At 53.8% G+C, this 17731-nt stretch overlaps 1 protein-coding gene across 1 annotated transcript; it reads right to left on the bottom strand.

Moving 5' to 3' along the window:
- Positions 1–2843: 2843 nt before the first annotated feature.
- On the bottom strand, positions 2844–17564 carry C10H13orf46 (chromosome 10 C13orf46 homolog). Its single transcript, XM_020164484.2, has 8 exons — positions 17117–17564; positions 15317–15368; positions 13657–13825; positions 13521–13568; positions 12631–12678; positions 11474–11541; positions 9671–9749; positions 2844–2846 (listed from the first exon to the last, which is right to left on the bottom strand). The coding sequence occupies exons 1-8, from the start codon at positions 17301–17303 to the stop codon at positions 2844–2846; spliced, it is 654 nt and encodes a 217-aa protein (XP_020020073.2). The 5' UTR covers positions 17304–17564.
- Between the last annotated feature and the right edge of the window lie 167 nt (positions 17565–17731).

The raw sequence follows: 17731 nt of genomic DNA, 5'->3' as shown, positions 1-17731 counted from the left end.
TTCCAATCCTGTGGAACAAAAGGCACAAAAACACTTGTCCATGCAAGGATGCGTACATGAAACCTGGTTTGTAAGAGCCCAAACCACAAACACCCAGCTGCCATCACTTGGTGAATCTGTACAAAGCAGTGGTGTGTCACATGGGGAATGCCACCTAACTTCAGGAAACAGAATACAGCGTGCACAGCAGGAAAGCACCTCAATTGACTGTGCACAGCATGGCCCTCTGCCCATGGGATTCCCAACCTGAAAACCCAAGCTTCCCCCTGCAAAATCCATGCTTCGCTGAGACCAGAGACAGATGCCTAGTCTCTGGGGAGGCAAGGAGAAGGGGTCCCTGGCAGCTGCTGGGGATGTAATGTTCCTCACGTCACGTATTTCTTACCTGCTTTCCTACTAGTGTGTAGTTGCCACAAAATTAGAGACTTTTGTTTTGTTTTTCCAGTGCTGGGGATCGAACACAGGCCTCATGCATGCTGAGCACACGTTTTACCACTGAGTTATATGCCCAGTCTTGTTCCTCACCTTGACCATGGCATTAGCTAGGTTTATGGGAGGGAGGCCACTGTCATGGGCCTCTTGCTCAAGGTGACAGACCAGAACAGACCAGAATGGAGGTCTCCTACTAGGTGCAATGTTGTCAAAGTTGGCTTTGCAAAGAAAGTCCCAAACCACGAGTGTCAGTGCCTCTGAGTCAGTTTGAGGAGGAGCAGCCTGGGATCTGACCCCTCAAGGACAGTAAACACGGCCACCACTCTCCTGTTCTGCTTCCTCAGCCCTACAGAGCAGCCTCCCCTGCTTGGCACACCAGAACACTCTGTTCCTAGAACCGGGTGCCACCTGGTTCTAGAGCTGCAGATTCCTGCTGATTATCTGTAAACCAGACTTGTGTTAACTTTGTCTTTTGACAAAAAAGACAAAATTGTGATTACAGGTTCCCAAACATCAAATTATACACTTTAGGTGTATGAAGTTTGTTATACTTTAATTCAATTATGATATAAAGAAACCCAACACTTTAAAAAGCATGAATAGCTGGCCAAGAATCAGATTGTGCTACTTTTCATCTGCTTCCCACCATTTCTCTGACTCTCAGACATCAGCTGGGGAAGGTCCTGGACTGCCTTCCTGAGGTGGCAGACCTCGCAGCCTGTCCTCCTGCAAATCTCCTTGGGCTGTTAACTCAGGGTCAAGTTCCTCATTCTTAACTGGCTTCCAAGGCCAATGAGCCTGGCGGTGTCTTAGCCCGTCACTGGCCAGCTCATCCAGCTTGTCCTCACTGTGGGCTGCACTGTCTTGGCCATAGGGCCAAGTGTCCAAGTCCTTCTTTCACTGGCACTCCAGGCAGAGCCTTCTGGGAGGGCCAGCCAAGGACCTACTGGGTCTATCGCTTGCTGTGGACAGCAAGGCAGCTCATGGTCCTGAAGGGCCATTTGTGAGCTTAGCGTAACAGTGGAATCCCACCTGCTGGGTGCCATGACTTCTCCAGAAGCCAGCCAGGAAGGAGTGTCAGAGAAAAGGAATCGGTGTCCCTGGTGGGGCCCCTGTGCCCAGAGTGGGGACAGTGCTGGCCCTGTGAATGCTGTCCAGCATGGAGGAATGACTCCACGGAGGCACACATTCTTCCCTCTCTAGGAAAGTGGTCCACTTTGTTTCTGACATGACAAGTGTTCCTAAGACCTTTCCTCTCTGCCCCAGAGGAGGGTAGAGAATGACATGTTGGCCTGTGGAGAGAAAGCCTGTCCTCTTCACCCTCTTGGGTCTCAGAGTCAAGGGTCAGGGTCTGGTCCCCTCCAACACCAAGCTAACTCCAGTGTCATGCTTGCAAAAATGCCCAGCTCCCAAGGACCTCACTGCTTAGAGTAAAAGTGGAAACTGAACAGCCACTTTCAGGAACAAGTACACACAGGCAGAGGCCTCAGCCCTGGCCATTGTTCTTCTGTGAGCAAATTTGGCGGTGGGCTGTTTAATCAAAAATGGTAAATGGTGGCCTCTTTGCCCCCTGCTGAGAGAGGCTGGGCTGGAGATTCAGAGCAGACAGCCTCAGGCTGAGTAGCCACCATCTCTGCCAAGCCCTGTTGCATTTGAAATTGTCCCCGCCAAAGTCTACAGACAGCCAGTTCGAGCTTTCTCCTCTGTGATGGGGAGGTCAAGAGGAATGCCATCTCCCTGAAGGGGCTGCAGTAGCCACGGGAAATGTACCTCGGGTTTCCTGTTACCTGCAGCAACTGTTGTTTGGTTAAACTGTGTCCAATCCTGAGCCTGGCAGGATGGCTTTCCATGGGAGCCTTTCATGTTCTTATGCCCTCCCTCTGCTGTGTCCCCTGGCCTGTGATGGCAAGCTGTAGAGTGGCCCCTCCAGCTTTGAAAGGGAAGCGGCTACACTTCCCAGGTAATGCCAAATGTCTGCAAAAAGCCCCAACTTGGTGTGGTGGGGTACACCTGTGATCCCAGCACTCAGGAGGCAGATGCAGGAGGATTTCAAATTCAAGGCCAGCTGGGGCTATGTGGAGATATTCTGCTTCAAAAAAAAAAAAAACAAAAAGAAAAAGCAACTTGGTAAAACACATTCACACACAAGCCTGTGCACGTGAGGCTGATACCTTAGAATTCAGAGGTGATCAGTGCTACTCTCCGTGGAGCTCACAGTTCTGTAGCACTAGACAGAAGACACTCAGTCACACTAGGTTTCCATCATGCACCAAGGCTCAGATGGAGACAGAAAAGATGAGGCAAACTGAGGTGCCAGAGAAAGGCAAGAGCCTATCCAGGGCTCAGCCTAGTGGAGCAGCTGCTTCTACAAGCGGGCGGCACATGGGCCCCTGGTCCCTGGTTGTGGGACCTCACTCCTGAGGACCAGAGGGACCTGCTCAGTGACTGCAGACCACACCATAGGGTCCCACCACGAGGTCAGTTACATGACTAACATGAAGGACTTGCACAGTCTTGTGTGTGTTGAGAAGGCAGCAGCACTGTGACCAGGTCCCAGTCTCTTGTGTCAGGCTGAGGTGTGGCCTGGTGTCCGACAGGCTGCTACCCACTCTTCTAGCATTGATTGGCAGTTCTAGAATGGAGCAACAGAGGAAGGCCAGGCTTTTAAGAGCTATTACCAAGTGAGAAAAGGGTGTTCTGTGTCTGGGGCTGGCTTAGCTCAGCAAGGCCAGCTTTCTACCGAGCAGGTGCCTAGCGCCAACGAGGGCGGAGCTGTGAACTCCATCTGTGACCTGGCCACTCCCTGCTTATCTGGCTATGATGCTCCATGAAGCCCTGGATCCAGAGCCCTGGTTCCTGACACTTTCAGGTCCTGGTGCCTCCCGGAACCACAGAAGGGTCTAGGGGTCTGACAGCTCGTGGGCAGGCGAAGAAGCCTGTGCCACAAAACACATGTCAAGTCTTGCCAGCAGCCAGCAGCAAACCTGCGTGAGGCTTGAGCCCCTGGCCAGGACTCAGAGGGCCTCGATGGGCTGGAGGGGAAGATCTGACAACACACTGGGGACACAAGTGGAGCCCACGGTCCTGCAGTGCTGCTTGGTGGATCTTTCTCTAGGTCTGGATATAGCTCGGGCAGTAGGCCAAGGACGCAGCATGAAGAGGGTCCAGCTGCGGTCAGCTAGCAGATTCTCTGCAAGACACACCACTATGAAGGGGTTACAGGCCCAGGAGAGGCCACAGCCCAGTGCATGGAAAGTCTGCCATGGCTGTGATGGACATCTCCATTTCCTAGCTCAGTGGGCAGCAGCGACGGGATAGACCCAGGCTTCCGGAGGAACTGGTCTTGCAGACCCAGCCTGAGCGAGCAGTTGCCACCTGCTGTCTGAACACCAGGGAGGCAGGCAGGGTCATCCTGCCCAAGTCCCCCAGAGTTCATCAGAAATGGCCAAGTGGAGCCATTAGGCCCAATGTGGTCCTGAACTGATGGAATCCAGCTGCAGACAGTGGCTGGCTTTATATCCATGAGGCCCGGGAAAGGACATGCCACAAGGTCAGGGCCTAGTGCTTGGTTGGGTGCCTGCGGCCAACTGAACTGAGGGGCCCTCATCCATACTGTTCCACTATGCCTGGCACCCATTGTACACTGGAGGCTCCAGAGAAACAAGCCTGGGCTCCATAGTTTCTGGCTGACACAGGCAGTTCCCTGGACACAGGGGCCAACAGGCAACAGCCTGAGGTTGTGGGAAAAGCCAGAGCACACAGCCCCATGACATTCTCCTTCTGTGCCTTGCCTTGTCCCTGGGTGAGGCCTTGGTGCCATCTGGCTCCCTCCTGCCTCCTCCACAAGCCTGGGCTGTCGGGCATAGCAGCTCACCTGCCTTTCCAGGCATCCATGTCTTACTGTGTGTGACAGTGAGGCAAGGAGTGATGGTGTGTTGAGGTTCCTCCTTGCCCCCATTTGTCTAAAGTTAGGACATAGGCTCATAAAAATACATGTACTCTGTTACGCCCCCAACTCAGGGAGAACAAAGAGCACTCAAGACTGCTTTGGACTCCTCACCAGGCAATCTGCCTTAATAGACACACTAACACACTCCACCTGCCTGCCCTGTCCTCTCTCCCGCTATCCCTTGTCTTGTCCTAGCTGGAAACCAAAGGGACCACAGCTGAGCCCCTCTTGGCTCCTCACTGCCTGGGCGTCTCCTGCTTGCAGTGCCAAAGGAGCACTTATGTTAGCAAACTGCTTTTTTCTTCTCATCTGCCGTTTGCTCCAACTACAAACCTGTGGATGCAAGCCCTATGGCAAGCCTGAACTTCACACAAACGGGGTTAGGGGTCCAGTGAGTGGGATGAGGCCACTGCCGAGATGAAGAGACAACTGCTTGGGAAGAGCTGCCCAGTGAGGGGAGGGTCCTGCCAAGGAGTGCCCCATCCTCACCATCTGGGGATCTGGCCCTTCTCTGAGAGGATGAGGGACCGCTTCCCTCTTGGGGGACACTGCTGCAAGGCTCAGTAGCTCTTTGTGGCCCCTCACATTCCTTGTGGACTGGCACTGGGGTAGCAGACAGCATCCATCTTAATCCCCAGGTCCTGTGTGGGCACTGTGAACCTGTTTGTCCATCCCCTTTAGCGAGTCTACACTGTCAGTCCCATGCGAGTCCTGTGTCCTTATAGTCTCTCAGATTGAGGCATTTCCAGGGAGCCCATGGGGTGCAGGCAGTGGGAGGTGTGAGGGTCTCTGTTGGATGCTGGTTTGCATTTTACTGTGAAAGCTCCCCTCCAGACCTGGACCCAGGGCTCCCAATTATTTAGGTAATTGTGCCAACCCATGCCAGAGGCAAAACCTGGTCTGACCGTAGATCATGGGCTGGAGGCCAAGCCCCCCAGCCCTGGCAGGACCCGGGGCTCCTGGCTCATCCCGACCTCACTTGTTTCCAAGTCTCCCTGGCACCTCAGGGCCCAGGCTGTTTCTTGGAATCTGTGGTTCTGTTCCCAGCTCACCAAGCTGTATGGGTTCCCTGCCAATCAGTCCTCAGAGGACCTGAGAGAGACAGGCTCTCAGGAAGGGAGGCTCTGGGAAGACTCCAGGCGATCCCAGGCATGCCTGGGCCTGCCCCACAGCTTCTGTCTGCAGAGCTGCTGACCTGGAACTTCCCAGTCTGTAGGACTCCTCCCCCTCCTCCCCGTTCCAGCCACCCATACTGGGCAAGCAGGGACTCTGCTCTCAAGCTGCAAGCCAGACTGGGGGTGGTGGGGGGTTCTCCTTCAAAAGGTGCAAGGCCCAGTTCACACGCAGCCCTGGCTTACCAAGAGGGCCTCTAGGTGAGCACAGAGCTGAGGCCGTCCCAGTCCTCCCCCATAAAGCCTGGAGCTGTGCCCAGCCTCAAGACTCAGTGACCCCATTTTAGTTGAGGCCAGAGACAAAAATCTGATGGACTGGTGTGGCTGTTGCTGTCAAGAAAACGAGATGGAGGAGGGATCGGGGCCTCCCTGATGTGCAGGGTCCCTTTCGGGGGAGGATTGTGCTACCCTGTGGGGTGTGGAACCTGCTAGAGGACTCTCCTGAGATGGCAGTTGACTCTAGCTCCGGGGGTCCTTGCTGTTACCTGGAGGGGGTGATACAGGCTTGCAGTGGGCCCTGAGTGTGGTGCAGCCCATCTCTAGGACCAAATGGGGGTGAGAGGGGTTGGAGCTAACCCAGGTCGGCTCCACTCAGAAGCAGAGCGGTGAGCCAGGATCCCATGGAGACGTGTGCTCAGTCCTTGGTTCCCTGCTTTTCTGCCTGGGCACCCATTTCCTCATCTGTAAAGTGTGTGTGTGTGTGTAGGGGGAGGGGAGTCCCCTGCCAACACAGCAAGCTTTGTCAGAAACAAACAGAATGACTGAATTGGGGTCTCCTTAGTGGACTGGCCTCTTCCCTTACCCGCTGCAGGACACCCACTCACTCCTTATGATGGCCTGCATCCCCAGGTCACCTTTGTCAGAATCCCATATAGCTGTGGCCAGTGTGCTGAGCCCCCAAATTATGTCCCAAAGCTTAGTGTGCACAGAGGAAGGGAGATCCTGAGACACCAGCCCATATCCCCTCAGGTCCTCCATGGGTCAGCCCTTGATCTCCCCAGTTCAGGGTTTCTGTCCTGCATACGCCTATGCACCCCCCTGCATCCCACCCCACGCGCCCACCATTATGAGTCACAGCCTCTGGAAGGAAGCAGTGGATCCTCCTGTCTCTGCATGTCTTTTGGTGACCCAGTGCCTTCTGAGGCCTCCAGCAGCCAGAGAGAGATCCTCTGTCTGCAGAGCCTGTTATGGGCTTCAGGGTGTCCCCATTCCCAAGGAGGCCAGGCACACAGGGGCCTCAGATATCCACATTTGAGGGATTGTTTTTATTTTTTTGCTCTGTGGGGTTCACATGAGAAGGTGCTGTGGGGGCCCACACTGCCAAGCATTGTCTGAAGGCCAGGGCCCCTAGGTGGAGGTGCTGAGGAGGGTCTGTGTCCCCCAGGGCATGGCTGTGAAAGGCCAGTGCAGGGTGACCCTTCTGTGGCCCAGTTTATCTATGTAGAACATCATAACTGACTGCAGCGATGTTTAGTGAATAATCAATCAGCTGAAGAGCTTAAGTTCTGTGACAGTGATGAAGCATCGAGTGGTGGAGGTCCTGGATGGTGGGTTTCTAGGACTGAAAACAGAGAGGTTTGGGGAAGCTCGGCCACTAGGGAGTGCTGTTGGCCATGCCAAAGTGGCCACTGCGCCCAGTGAGGGAGTTTGCTCTCAGTGCAGTGGAGGTTAAAGACGGAGAACTTCTCTCTGCAGAGGTGACAGGAAAGACAAACACGGCCAGCAGCAGCCACAAGCCGGGGCACCTGGAAGGCATCCCTGCCATCACAGTGCACCCTCCTCACTTCTTGTCCCGTGGGCTGACAGTCTCCTGCCCTCAAGTCCCCAGCCGTAATATAGGAGAGTAGAACCTACCCACAAGGTTGACTTAAAACAGGCAGGACTGCCAGGGCTGGGCTGGCGCGCAAGCACCCGCTCCCTGAAACTGGTCACTGCCATAGTGGTGGGACCTGCTGGCCTGCCATTCTGCTCGCCAGGCCTTCCCTGGACATGCTGGGAGCATTATCTCCCTTCTGGTGCTGCTTGGGGGCTGTGGTCACCAAAGCAACAAAACTTATTTTTCAGAGACAGCTATTTTTTTTTTTTTTAACCAAAACTACACGTAGATAAACTAAGACACATGGAGGGCTGTTGTCCATCCTGCTGGAAGGTGGTTCCACAGGGTTAGGGACTTGTTCCACACACTGCCCTGTCCCCAGCACTCAGTGGCTCCTGGAAACGGCTATCAGAGGACACTGGTGATGATGCTTCTGATTCACCCAAAACTTAAGTTGACTGAAAAATTCCAGTGCAATATGATCTCAACTTGCAAAGCTCTCTCTTGCTCCACACCTGCCCTCCTTCTAGGAATATGAGACAATCCCAGCAGCAAGGGTCCTCAAGGAAAACACTTGTCTTCCACATGACCAACAGAAGGTTACATGAAAACTGGCAGCATTGCTGTGGCTGTTTGGGGCCAGGAGTGGCTGGTGTTGCTCTCACAGGGGACTCAGGCTGGTGGAGAGTCTCTGCCCAGGGTCTTACTATGCCTCTGCCGCTCTGGCCCTGACCATGGGCAGCTTATGGCACTGCTTCAGCACTGGGCCATTTTTCCTTTGGCCCTTGTTGACTTCTGACTACTGGGATCTAAGTAGGTGGGGACACTCCATCCTGAGCCCACTGGTCTGCCTGGTGAAACCAAGGCTGTGTTGATGCCACCACCAGGCCTAGTGGAGCCCAAGAGGGCTGTTGGTGTCAAGTAGTCTGACTTCTGGTAACGTGGGCAGGGGGTGGCTGTATCCCAGGCAGCTGGGGCCATGTGGCTGTCACCCCTACCCGAATTCCAATGCCACCTGATTCAGCCAAGCCAGTGGTTATGCCAGGCCTCAAAGGAGGACCTCTGGGCAGGCATGGGGCAGAGAGGCTTCTGATGCCACCAAGGGTAGCTGCTGATTAACCAACATGGGGTCTGCTGTCCTTGCCACATGAGGATACCTCCTGCTCCTTGTGGGTGTGGACAGACCTCAGGGCACCTTCAGTTCTTCATGGGCTCAGGCCCCATTCAGCCCTCTAGTAAGACCAACTGCTGCCAGCAGCCTCCCAGGCATCTTGGGTCCCATGCTGAGCCCTCAGCACACAGAAGGACCTCCTTCCCAGGTGCTGGGCAGTGCTTGGCTCCTACTCTACTTGAGCTGCCACTGCCAGGGCTGCTTCTCTGATGGGACAGAGGGGGCTGAGCCTCAGGATGCTCTGTTCCACAGACAGGAAAGCGAGAGCCAGGTCTCAGGTGACCAGGAGTGCCCTTAACTGAGGTTCAAACACGCAACAACTCGTGGAACATTTCCTGAATACTCCATCCCTCCTGGCATTGTCTCCTGCAGACACCACAACCCTCACCCCAGATGGGCAGAGGCAGCAGAAGTACCTTAAAATTTGGAGAAATTCGTTCAGAGCCCTACAGCCATCAGGCGTGTGTCTGATTCTGAAAGGTTCACAGCTAAGCCAGCTAACGGGAGTGCCAGGCCTCTGTGTCGGGAGCACATGGCTCCCTCAGAGTGGATTTTATCAGCAGCACTGGGTTTGCTGTTCCTTGTGTGGGTCAAGGTCTGTGTCCAGTAATAGCTATAGGATGGTGAGTGGGCCTGCTGGGTGTGTCCATCATCACCCTGAAGAGCCCTTGGCACCCACCAGATCTCACCACAGCACTTGCACTTCACCTGTGCTTGGGCCCCCACAGCTGCATCTGGGTGTCCCAGCCTCTGTAGGGTGGGGTTGGGACAGGGTTCCTGTCAGCTGTCATCATTGACATGTGATCTATGGAAGGCGGAGCCACCTTCTTGCCCTTTTGCACAGTTCACTGAGGAAGAACAAGTCTTATTATCTCACTCTTTCTGTCTTTTTAAGATGAAATCATCTGCCCCCAAAGTCTGAGGGCACACTTGCTCAAGAACTGTCCAGCTGGTCAGGGGTCTCTGCATCACAGCATTGCCTACCCCTTGTTCCTCCCAGCTTTGGCCAATCCCATAAGACAGAAATGGAAATCTTGAGGGCCTGGCCAGGGGGTCTGTGGAGTGGGCACAGAGGCCTGGCCACCTCTGCCCTTCTGCCTCTGTCCCCTCCCTCTCCAGATGCCAAGTACCTTCTCCAGGGCTGCTGAGTTCTCCCTTGCCCTCCTCCTCGTAGGGTATGGGATGCAGCAGACCCAACTGGTCCTTGTCCTGAAGGCCAAGAGTGCGAGGGGGTGAGAAGGCAACCCTGGTACTACCTGTGGGCACCCCGATGGCAGCCTCCACCCCAAGTGCACAGTAGCATCGCACCTTTGTAAGTCCCAGTGCAGTCGGGGCTGCAGATCCCTGCAGAACCAGCCTGCCTGCCCCTGACCTTTAGCTGGCTCCAGGTCTTTTTAGCCAGAGGGACCCCTGACACATGAGAAACCCACCTAGCAAGCCCATCCCAGTGGCCACAGAGCCTGAGGTGTGGGAGGTGAGCCACTGGAAACTCAGTAGCCTGCATTTGTTCCCTGCAAGACAGTGGCGCCCACTTCTCTCTCAGGGGTCACCCCCGCTCAGGGCCAAAGTTATCCAGCTGGGTAGCAGGGGGATTGTTGGTGCATAGCTGCCAGATCCCACTGTCTGAGCAGACAGGAGTGGTAAAGTTGAAGAAAAATAGAGCATTCGCGGGGAGGTCCAGGGTTGAGCCAGCCCAGCATTTGTCCAGCCCCCAGCCATGTGGCCTCCAGTAGCCAATGCCTCTCCTACCCTGCCCACCTGGCAGGTTCCTTGTGCAGTGGGTCCTGGGGCCTGGCCCCAGCTTTATGTTTTGTTGTCTTTGAGGCAGAAAACAAAAGCTTCCAACCCGTGTGCCCTGTGGCCAAATCTACCAAGGACTCTCACTTAGAAAAGACCTGCTGGTGTCAAGTCTAGATTTGATAATATGAGGTGAATCTTGATGTCTTGGTAAAGGCTGACGTGGCCCGGTCATGTGGCAGAATTAGAGATCTGGGACAAAGCTATTTCACTGAATTCCCTGCCCCAACACATAAAAGGCTGAAACAAGGTAGTGATAACAGTAGCAGTAACTGTCTAAAATGTTGTTGGCGTCCGCTCCAGGCTCCAACCACAAGGGCAGTATTGTGGTGGCCCGTTGTCTGCAGGGCAGTGCTAGCATCCACAGACATTGAAGAGGAGCACGTAGCCCATTGACTCCTGTTTCAAAGAGGTGGATCTTGGGGTGATTCTAAAACTTCCCCGATGCTATTCTACACAGCTTCAGTCCCTTAAAAACCATGTCAGTTTTACAAAACCAATAGACCGATTTTTCTTTTACAAAATCTGTAAGCCAAATACTAATATGGCTATTAGTTTTGAGAGGTGGGAAATTGGATAATTGCTATTTTCTTCTTTGCATTTCTCATATTGTTTGAAATAAATTGAAATAGATCCACTGGCCCTTCCTTGTGGCTGAGACTTTGGGGCATCAGGAAGTCTTGCTTTTCTGGTCCATATAGGGTCCAGCGTGAAGGGGCCTGGATCATGGGAATCTTCATGCCCTCCCACCTTGAAGGCCTATGAGAGGGGCCTGCCTCACTTTGACTGCATCTTCCACAGTCTGTAGGACCCAGGTCTGGGGCCTCTGCTAATTGGATATGCTGGTACCACCCATTGTCACCTCTGCTTCCTCCCTATCTCCCTCCCTCCCATCTGGCCATTTGCTGGCTGAAGGCATTGGGAGACATGATATGGCTTGTGGAGAGGGATGAGGTTCCTGGAGAGTGTCCCTCAGCCCTTAGAAGCTTCCCTGCCTTGTTGCCTGCCCCACAGCCCCTATAAATGCACACACTCAGGGAGCAGAGGGAAGCGGGAGGCTGCTCCCGCAGGGGGGACCCACAACACTTGTGGAGGACAATCTCCCCAGCCCAGAATAAATCCCAAGCCCCACTCACTCATCTTCTGACAAGTCGCCTGTGTCCACCTCAGGTTGCTTCTCTTCGTTCATGGCACACATGACCTCCTGTGGGGAGTGGCAGGAAAGGCTCAGAGGCTGAGGGTATCAATCTGTGGGACCTGGCCAAATAACAGGTGGGGGACAGAGAGGGGGCACAGAGTCCACCTTGGCCCTGAGCACCTGCCACCACACAGGGATCTGTTGGGTGAAAATCCCTAGTTAGGGGCCCTTACTGAGGATCTGCACACTTGTGTTGGCCTACTTTGCTTTCTGGACTCTAGATAGGGAGATCTGGTCCCTTGGTTCAATGCTGACCCTCCTGGGAGCTGACCCTCCTTAGATCCCAGAGCCTCCATGAGTAGGAGACTATTCCTCTTCACCTATTGTGTAATCTGAGGGCAAAATGGATTAAAGGTACAATTTGGAAAATACTGGCACTCAGGAAAGAGCTTAAACTTGCCAACAGAGAACATCAAGGAGCTTGCAAAAAGATGACTGCTCACTACAGTGAACAGCAGAGAATTGGAGGAAGAGATCCCAGATTGTATTGGAGGGGACCAGACAAGCCCCTTGGTCAACCTTGTCTTTTTGTAGATAGTGACAATGGTGGTGATAATGGTGGTGGTGTTTTAGAAGAGTTGATGGTGGTGATGATGTTATGGAGATAGTGGTAATGGTAGTGGTGATGCCTAATTCTGAGGCTTTCTGGGTACAGGATGCTATTCTGAGAGTTCTATGAAACTTCTCTCTATTCTGCAAGCAGACGACTCAGGTATGGGAAGTACATGAGTTTTTTGAGCAGTTACTATCAGAGGCATTCATCTCCCAAAGCCTGATCTCCCAGTTTCCAAGCTTCCAGGGCCCACAGGCACCTCAAGATTTGGCCCAGGTTCCAGAACCTCTGATGGTGTCAGAGTTTCTGTATGTGTGGAAGGGAGGGAGGGAGAGTGAGGAAGGGGCCAGGGTGTCCTCACCCTGCCCCCATGTCAATTCTAAACACCATAGAGCATCCCTGGAGCTGTTGGCTCTAGCTCTCTGCTTCACCCTCCAACATGTGCCAGCTATGGGCAAGTTCGTTGAAAAGCCTGTCTGGACAGTACAGGTGTTTTCATGGTGGGTGTTTTGGCTTTCTTGTCTGAAGGGTTTTGTCCATACCTCCTCAGCATTGTCTCCCAGGTCAATCTCCACAAACACAGATGGTTTCTGTGAATGGAAACAAGGAGGTGTAAATGAGCTTGCAGCAAAGCAGTCTTCTTGGTGGTGGGGGAGATTGTGGACTCCTGGTGCAGCCAGGTCTGGGCAGTTACCACCAGTACCATCAGATCCTGGTGATGCTAGTCGGGAGTGTGGGGAGGTGGGGGGTGCGGGGACTCCTCTGAAGCTAGGTAGAGGCGTGTATGGGGCCAGTTCAGAAGGAAAGGGAGAGAGAGAAATATGGCCTCCTTACCCTTCTTACTCACTGGCTGTAGAGTGCCCAGGAGACCTGGAGAAACCTATCACCACTCCAGATCAGCTGTACTGGGCAGCACTTGGGTTCTGCCTTCACACACCTGCCTGAAGCCATTTTGCACCAAGTGGTGGTGATCTACGCTGGGATGGGAACGGATGGGCCCAGCAGCTTGGCATTGGCTGCCCTGTGGTTTCTATCTGGACATCTTGGCTAGTCCAAAATCACACCAAACATCTGTTGTAAAATCCTGATGAACAATGAATCCAGCTGCCTCCACTTCTACCACATGGTCTGGGAGGGAGAAGCAAAGCTACCTTCCTTCACAAAGTATGGTGTGTCTCTGGTCAGTACACCAGTTCTGCAGAGTGTTTTTCTGTGCCAAGGTCAATTGCAGTTAGCTCTGCTCAGGACCCTACATCTTTATAACGTGGCAAGCTGGATCCTGGATGTCCCAGGAACAGGCAGGCACAGAGCCTGGCCCCAAATCCAGTTCTACAGCATGGCACTTGCCCAGATGACCCCGTGGACTACAAGTCTATAGCATACTTATGGCCTAGTAGGACTCTTGCCTGCTACTAAAGCGAGAAGCTCTTACCTCTTTTTCCAGAAGGCTGCTCAGCCTCACAGACTCTGGATCTTGCTCCTGTAAATCAACCTGTAAGACAACCAATGGGTGAGTACAGGGACTCCATGCAGGAGGACAGAGGGTGCAGAGCTGCTCCTAGCCTGACCTTGGTCTCTGGCGTGTATCTTGCCATGCAGGCTCCGTCCTGCTCCTCCTTGGCGCTGGCCTCTGAGTTACTCTTCTCAGTCTCTGACTCCATTTTCCCACCCTTGTGGGCCAGTTTTCCCAGGGCATCCTGACTCTTTTCCTTTGTGTCTTCGTCGAGGTTTGCCTGGCTGTGAGGGAAGTAGAAAAAAAATGGCTTGGAATAGGTGTTATGACAAGGCAGTTTCAGGCTAACCTCTGCTGTCTCCATCTGGGCTCCTTCCCCAGAGATGATAGTGAATGAAACTGTGAGGGCCCTTACAGTGGCAGAAGGGGTCTGATCTGAAGGGCCCTCCTTACATGGATGGGCCTGGCTCTCCTGGCCCCCTCTGATGACCCATCTCAGCTGCAAACATCCCAAATTTCTCAGTTCTGAGCTGGCAACAACTTAGTCAAATGGGGCTTATTTCAGAAAACAGTCTAACCTTGCTCAAAGGACTAACATGAGGCTAGAAGACATGGTCACTCACCACCCACTACATGGAGCCTCCTGGCCATGGAGGTCAATGGGCTAGAGCAGATCTGTGTCTTCTACTCATACCCAACTGGGTGACCCTCCCCTACACACTTTGTTGAGTGTGGCCAGGGAAAGAGCTGTGTAGAAATGGAAGATGTGGGGGCTTCCCCACCAGTGATGGGACTTGGATGGTTGCTGGCTTTTGACTTGATCAAAGTGGGCAGATGGTTTTGGCTGTGCCACCAACATGGTGGGTGGTCCTCCCAGCTCGAACCTGCCCCTTACCCAAAGCAAGGAGGGTGCTTTAAGTTTTCCTCACATGTACTCATGTGACATATGGGCACCTAGCTTTACCAGCCAATGACATCTTTGGTGGCTTCTTGGGGGCAGACCCTCCCTGGCCTCCACTCAAGGGGGGCCATTTGCAAGCTGGTGAGTTGGCCCCCATTTCTAATTGGTGAGTAAGTTTTTTCTGGTATCTGAGAATAGCCCTTGGGCAACTCAATGGCTTGTAAGCCCCCCGAGGGCAGGAGGGTGGGTGACTAGTGCAGAAAGAATGACTGTGCAAGGTGGTGAGATTTCTGTCTGTCTGGGGCTGCTTCCTCCTTTTAACCTGTCATTTGGGTTGGTTGAATTCACAGTGCTGCCAAGACAGAGCCTTCTTCTGGGAGAGCTGGGGTTTGAACTCAGGGACTACTCCTTGAGCCACTCTGTCAGCCTTATTTATTTTGTGGTGGGTTTTTTCAAGATAGGATCTCTTGAAGTAGTTGCCTGGGCTGCCTTTGAACTGTGATCCTGCTGATCTCTGCCTTCTGAGTAGCTAAGATTATAGGCATGAGCCACCAGTGACTGGCTTATGGAGGGGTTTGCTGAGCTGGATACCAGCTCTGACATCCTTAGACCAAATCAGCTGGTCATGAGGCCAGGACAGCTGGACAGGGCTGCCCGCAAGTAGCAGGGGAGTGGGGAGGGAGGTGTTTGCAGTCTGAGATGCACCCAGGTGGGTCTTGTTTCTATGATGAGTCCCCATATTAAGAATCTTCAACTTTTCCACTGAGCCCTCAGGTGGGGTTTCTTTGGGTCCCTCTCAAATCCCGGTCCTCAAGGAGGGCTCTGCCGCCCGCTCCCAGCAGCCTTGGTCCTCATTTCTGGACCACTAACTTACCAATCGGCCTCATCTGCATCACTTCTTGGGTCTTTCCCCTGGTCTTCAGACTCTGAGAGGCAAGGACGGCTGATCAGTTCTTTCAACACTTCAGGCCATGTGGCTCCTATTCCCTGAGCCCCACAGCTCACCACCCCATGGGTCCACTGCTCAGGCTGCAGTTCCTTGTAGGGCATGTGCAAGGCCAACCTTATGGTGAATGGCCACAGCTAAAGAAAGTTTCTTGCCCCAGGTATATTTGGTCCCCTCAGCTCATGCCCCAGGGCCCTGGGCCACTGCCATCTTTGCCATTGCAGCACCTTCCACACCTGGGCTGGAACCTGTGTAATGCAGGCCTAGCAAAAGCACATCCTGGCTCTGCATTTTCTCTGCAGGACTCAAGTTAGTGGGCCTTTGCCTTGCAGGGCATGTGAGATCCCAGGTCACAAATCCCAGCACAGCTGACTGGAGCAGCAGAGCAGAGGGCAGGGAGAGGAGACCCTGCCTGAATGGCCATGCCTGTGCTTCCTCCCCACAAGACAGAGGGAGGAGGCTTGTCCAGATTCTCCTGGCTCTCTGAGGCACATTGCCAGAATTTTAGCAATCCTTTGCCCTGTGTTAGAGGTGGGCAGGAGGCAACCTGGACTTTCCCGAGGTTGAGGGAACTCTGAGTGCAGAGCATGAAGCATGAAGGAATATCTATGAGAGCTGCAGCCTGGCGACGCTGGGAGGCACAGGCCTCCTTAGCCTTGTGGCTTCTCCAGGGTGCTAGCTCCTGGCACACTCTTCCTGAGTGTACCATCCACTTCCAGCTGGTGATCCAGCCCAGAACTTCAGGGAAGAGTCAGCGAGGGTGACTTTAGGATTTCAGGGGCCTCAGGAGGGTCGTCTCATGTTGGATGCTCAGTTGCTGTGCTGCAGGGCCACCTGCCCCATGCTGCCACTGAGCCAGATCTGGGTCTGGAATGGCTGGTGTTGTCTGCTCCTGGCAAGGGCTCTGGGATTCAAATGTAACCCAGGGAATTCCAAAGCTTTAAACAATAGTTTTGATGGATAATGAGGCCAGGAGCTGGGGGAGGGGCAGACCTGTCCTGGAGATTTCCTTTCTTAACGGGCTATTACTTTTTGTCAGGACCAGCTTTCAGACCTGGGGACATTGCTAGCTGTCCCTCCTGCCCTCCTGTTGTCCCTGCCCATCCCCCAATGACATCCTTCATGGGGACACTGGGCACTCGTGAAGTGCCCTACCCATGGGAGAGCTCATCAAATTGTGCTCAGCACACCTTGAGCTGTGACATTTGTCCCCTTTCTCAGGGAGCTTTGTGCTCATCTCTCTGTTGCCTGTAGTCTGGACTCAGGCTGGTGGTCAATCTTCTGGCCCAGAAGACAGGGGAAGCCAGAAGACCAAGGCCTTTCACTGGGCAGGTTGGGGTCATTTTGCTGCTCTACAGATGAGCTTAGACCTTGGTAGCTCCCAGACGTCCCTCAGGGAGGGACAGTCCCAGCCTCAGGTAAGAAGCCCCGTGTGACTCAGACTCCTCATTTTCTAGCAGGAATTTAAAATTGACTCCTGCAAGGTCTCCAGCAGCCCTCAGCTGTGTACACGTGTGCATGTGTTTCAGAAGACACAAGCTGTCCCAGGCGCATCTTCCAGTTTCTCTCCTTCCTATAAAGTGTGTCTGGTGATCAAGATGAGAGGCAGAAAAACCACCCACCTTCTCCCTCACTGGAATCCATCTCAGTGATGCGTAAATCACCAGTGTTCAAGTGTCCACAGGCCCTCTGCCCACCCTCCCAACCCTCCAGAGGGGAGTCCCCTACCTAACCCCTTGCACAGTCTCCTGATGCGGCTTGGTGGGTCCCCCTTCTGGTGCAAGCCACCCACGCTTCTGCTCCTGTGGAGCTCGGCCCCCTCACTGGCCGCCTTGAAGTGTCCAGGGGCTATTCCTGGGGGCAGGGCCCCGGGGCCAGGCCGGTGCCTCCTGTGAGCAGTGGAATCCTTCTCCATCCTGACCCCGTGTGGAGGGAGCTGCCGCCAGCTCAGCCTCAGACTGAGGGCATCGCTGCCAACCTCTCTCCCTCTTGTCTTTTCTCCCAGAGTGTGCCTGGACCTCTGTTGCCAGGGCACTGCTATGACATCATCATGGGTCAGGGGTCAAAGGTCAGCTGTGCCCAGCCCAGAGGTCCCTCTAGGCCAGGATTTGGTGCATGGCCTGGAGTCTCCCTCCTGTTTTTTTTTTTTTTTTTTTTTTGCGGTACTGGGGTTTGAACTCAGGGCCTATACCTTGAGACACTCCACCAGCTCTTTTTATAATGAGATTTTTGAGATAGGGTCTTGTGAACTATTTACCCAGGCTGGCTTTGAACTGTGATCCTCCTGATCTCTGCCTCCTGAGTAGCTAGGATTATAGGCGTGAGCCACCAGCACCCAGTATC

The sequence above is a fragment of the Castor canadensis genome, chromosome 10 (genome assembly GCF_047511655.1).
Source record: "Castor canadensis chromosome 10, mCasCan1.hap1v2, whole genome shotgun sequence".
NCBI classification, from domain to species: Eukaryota; Metazoa; Chordata; class Mammalia; order Rodentia; family Castoridae; genus Castor; species Castor canadensis.
This window is presented reverse-complemented; position numbering and strand designations above follow the sequence as displayed.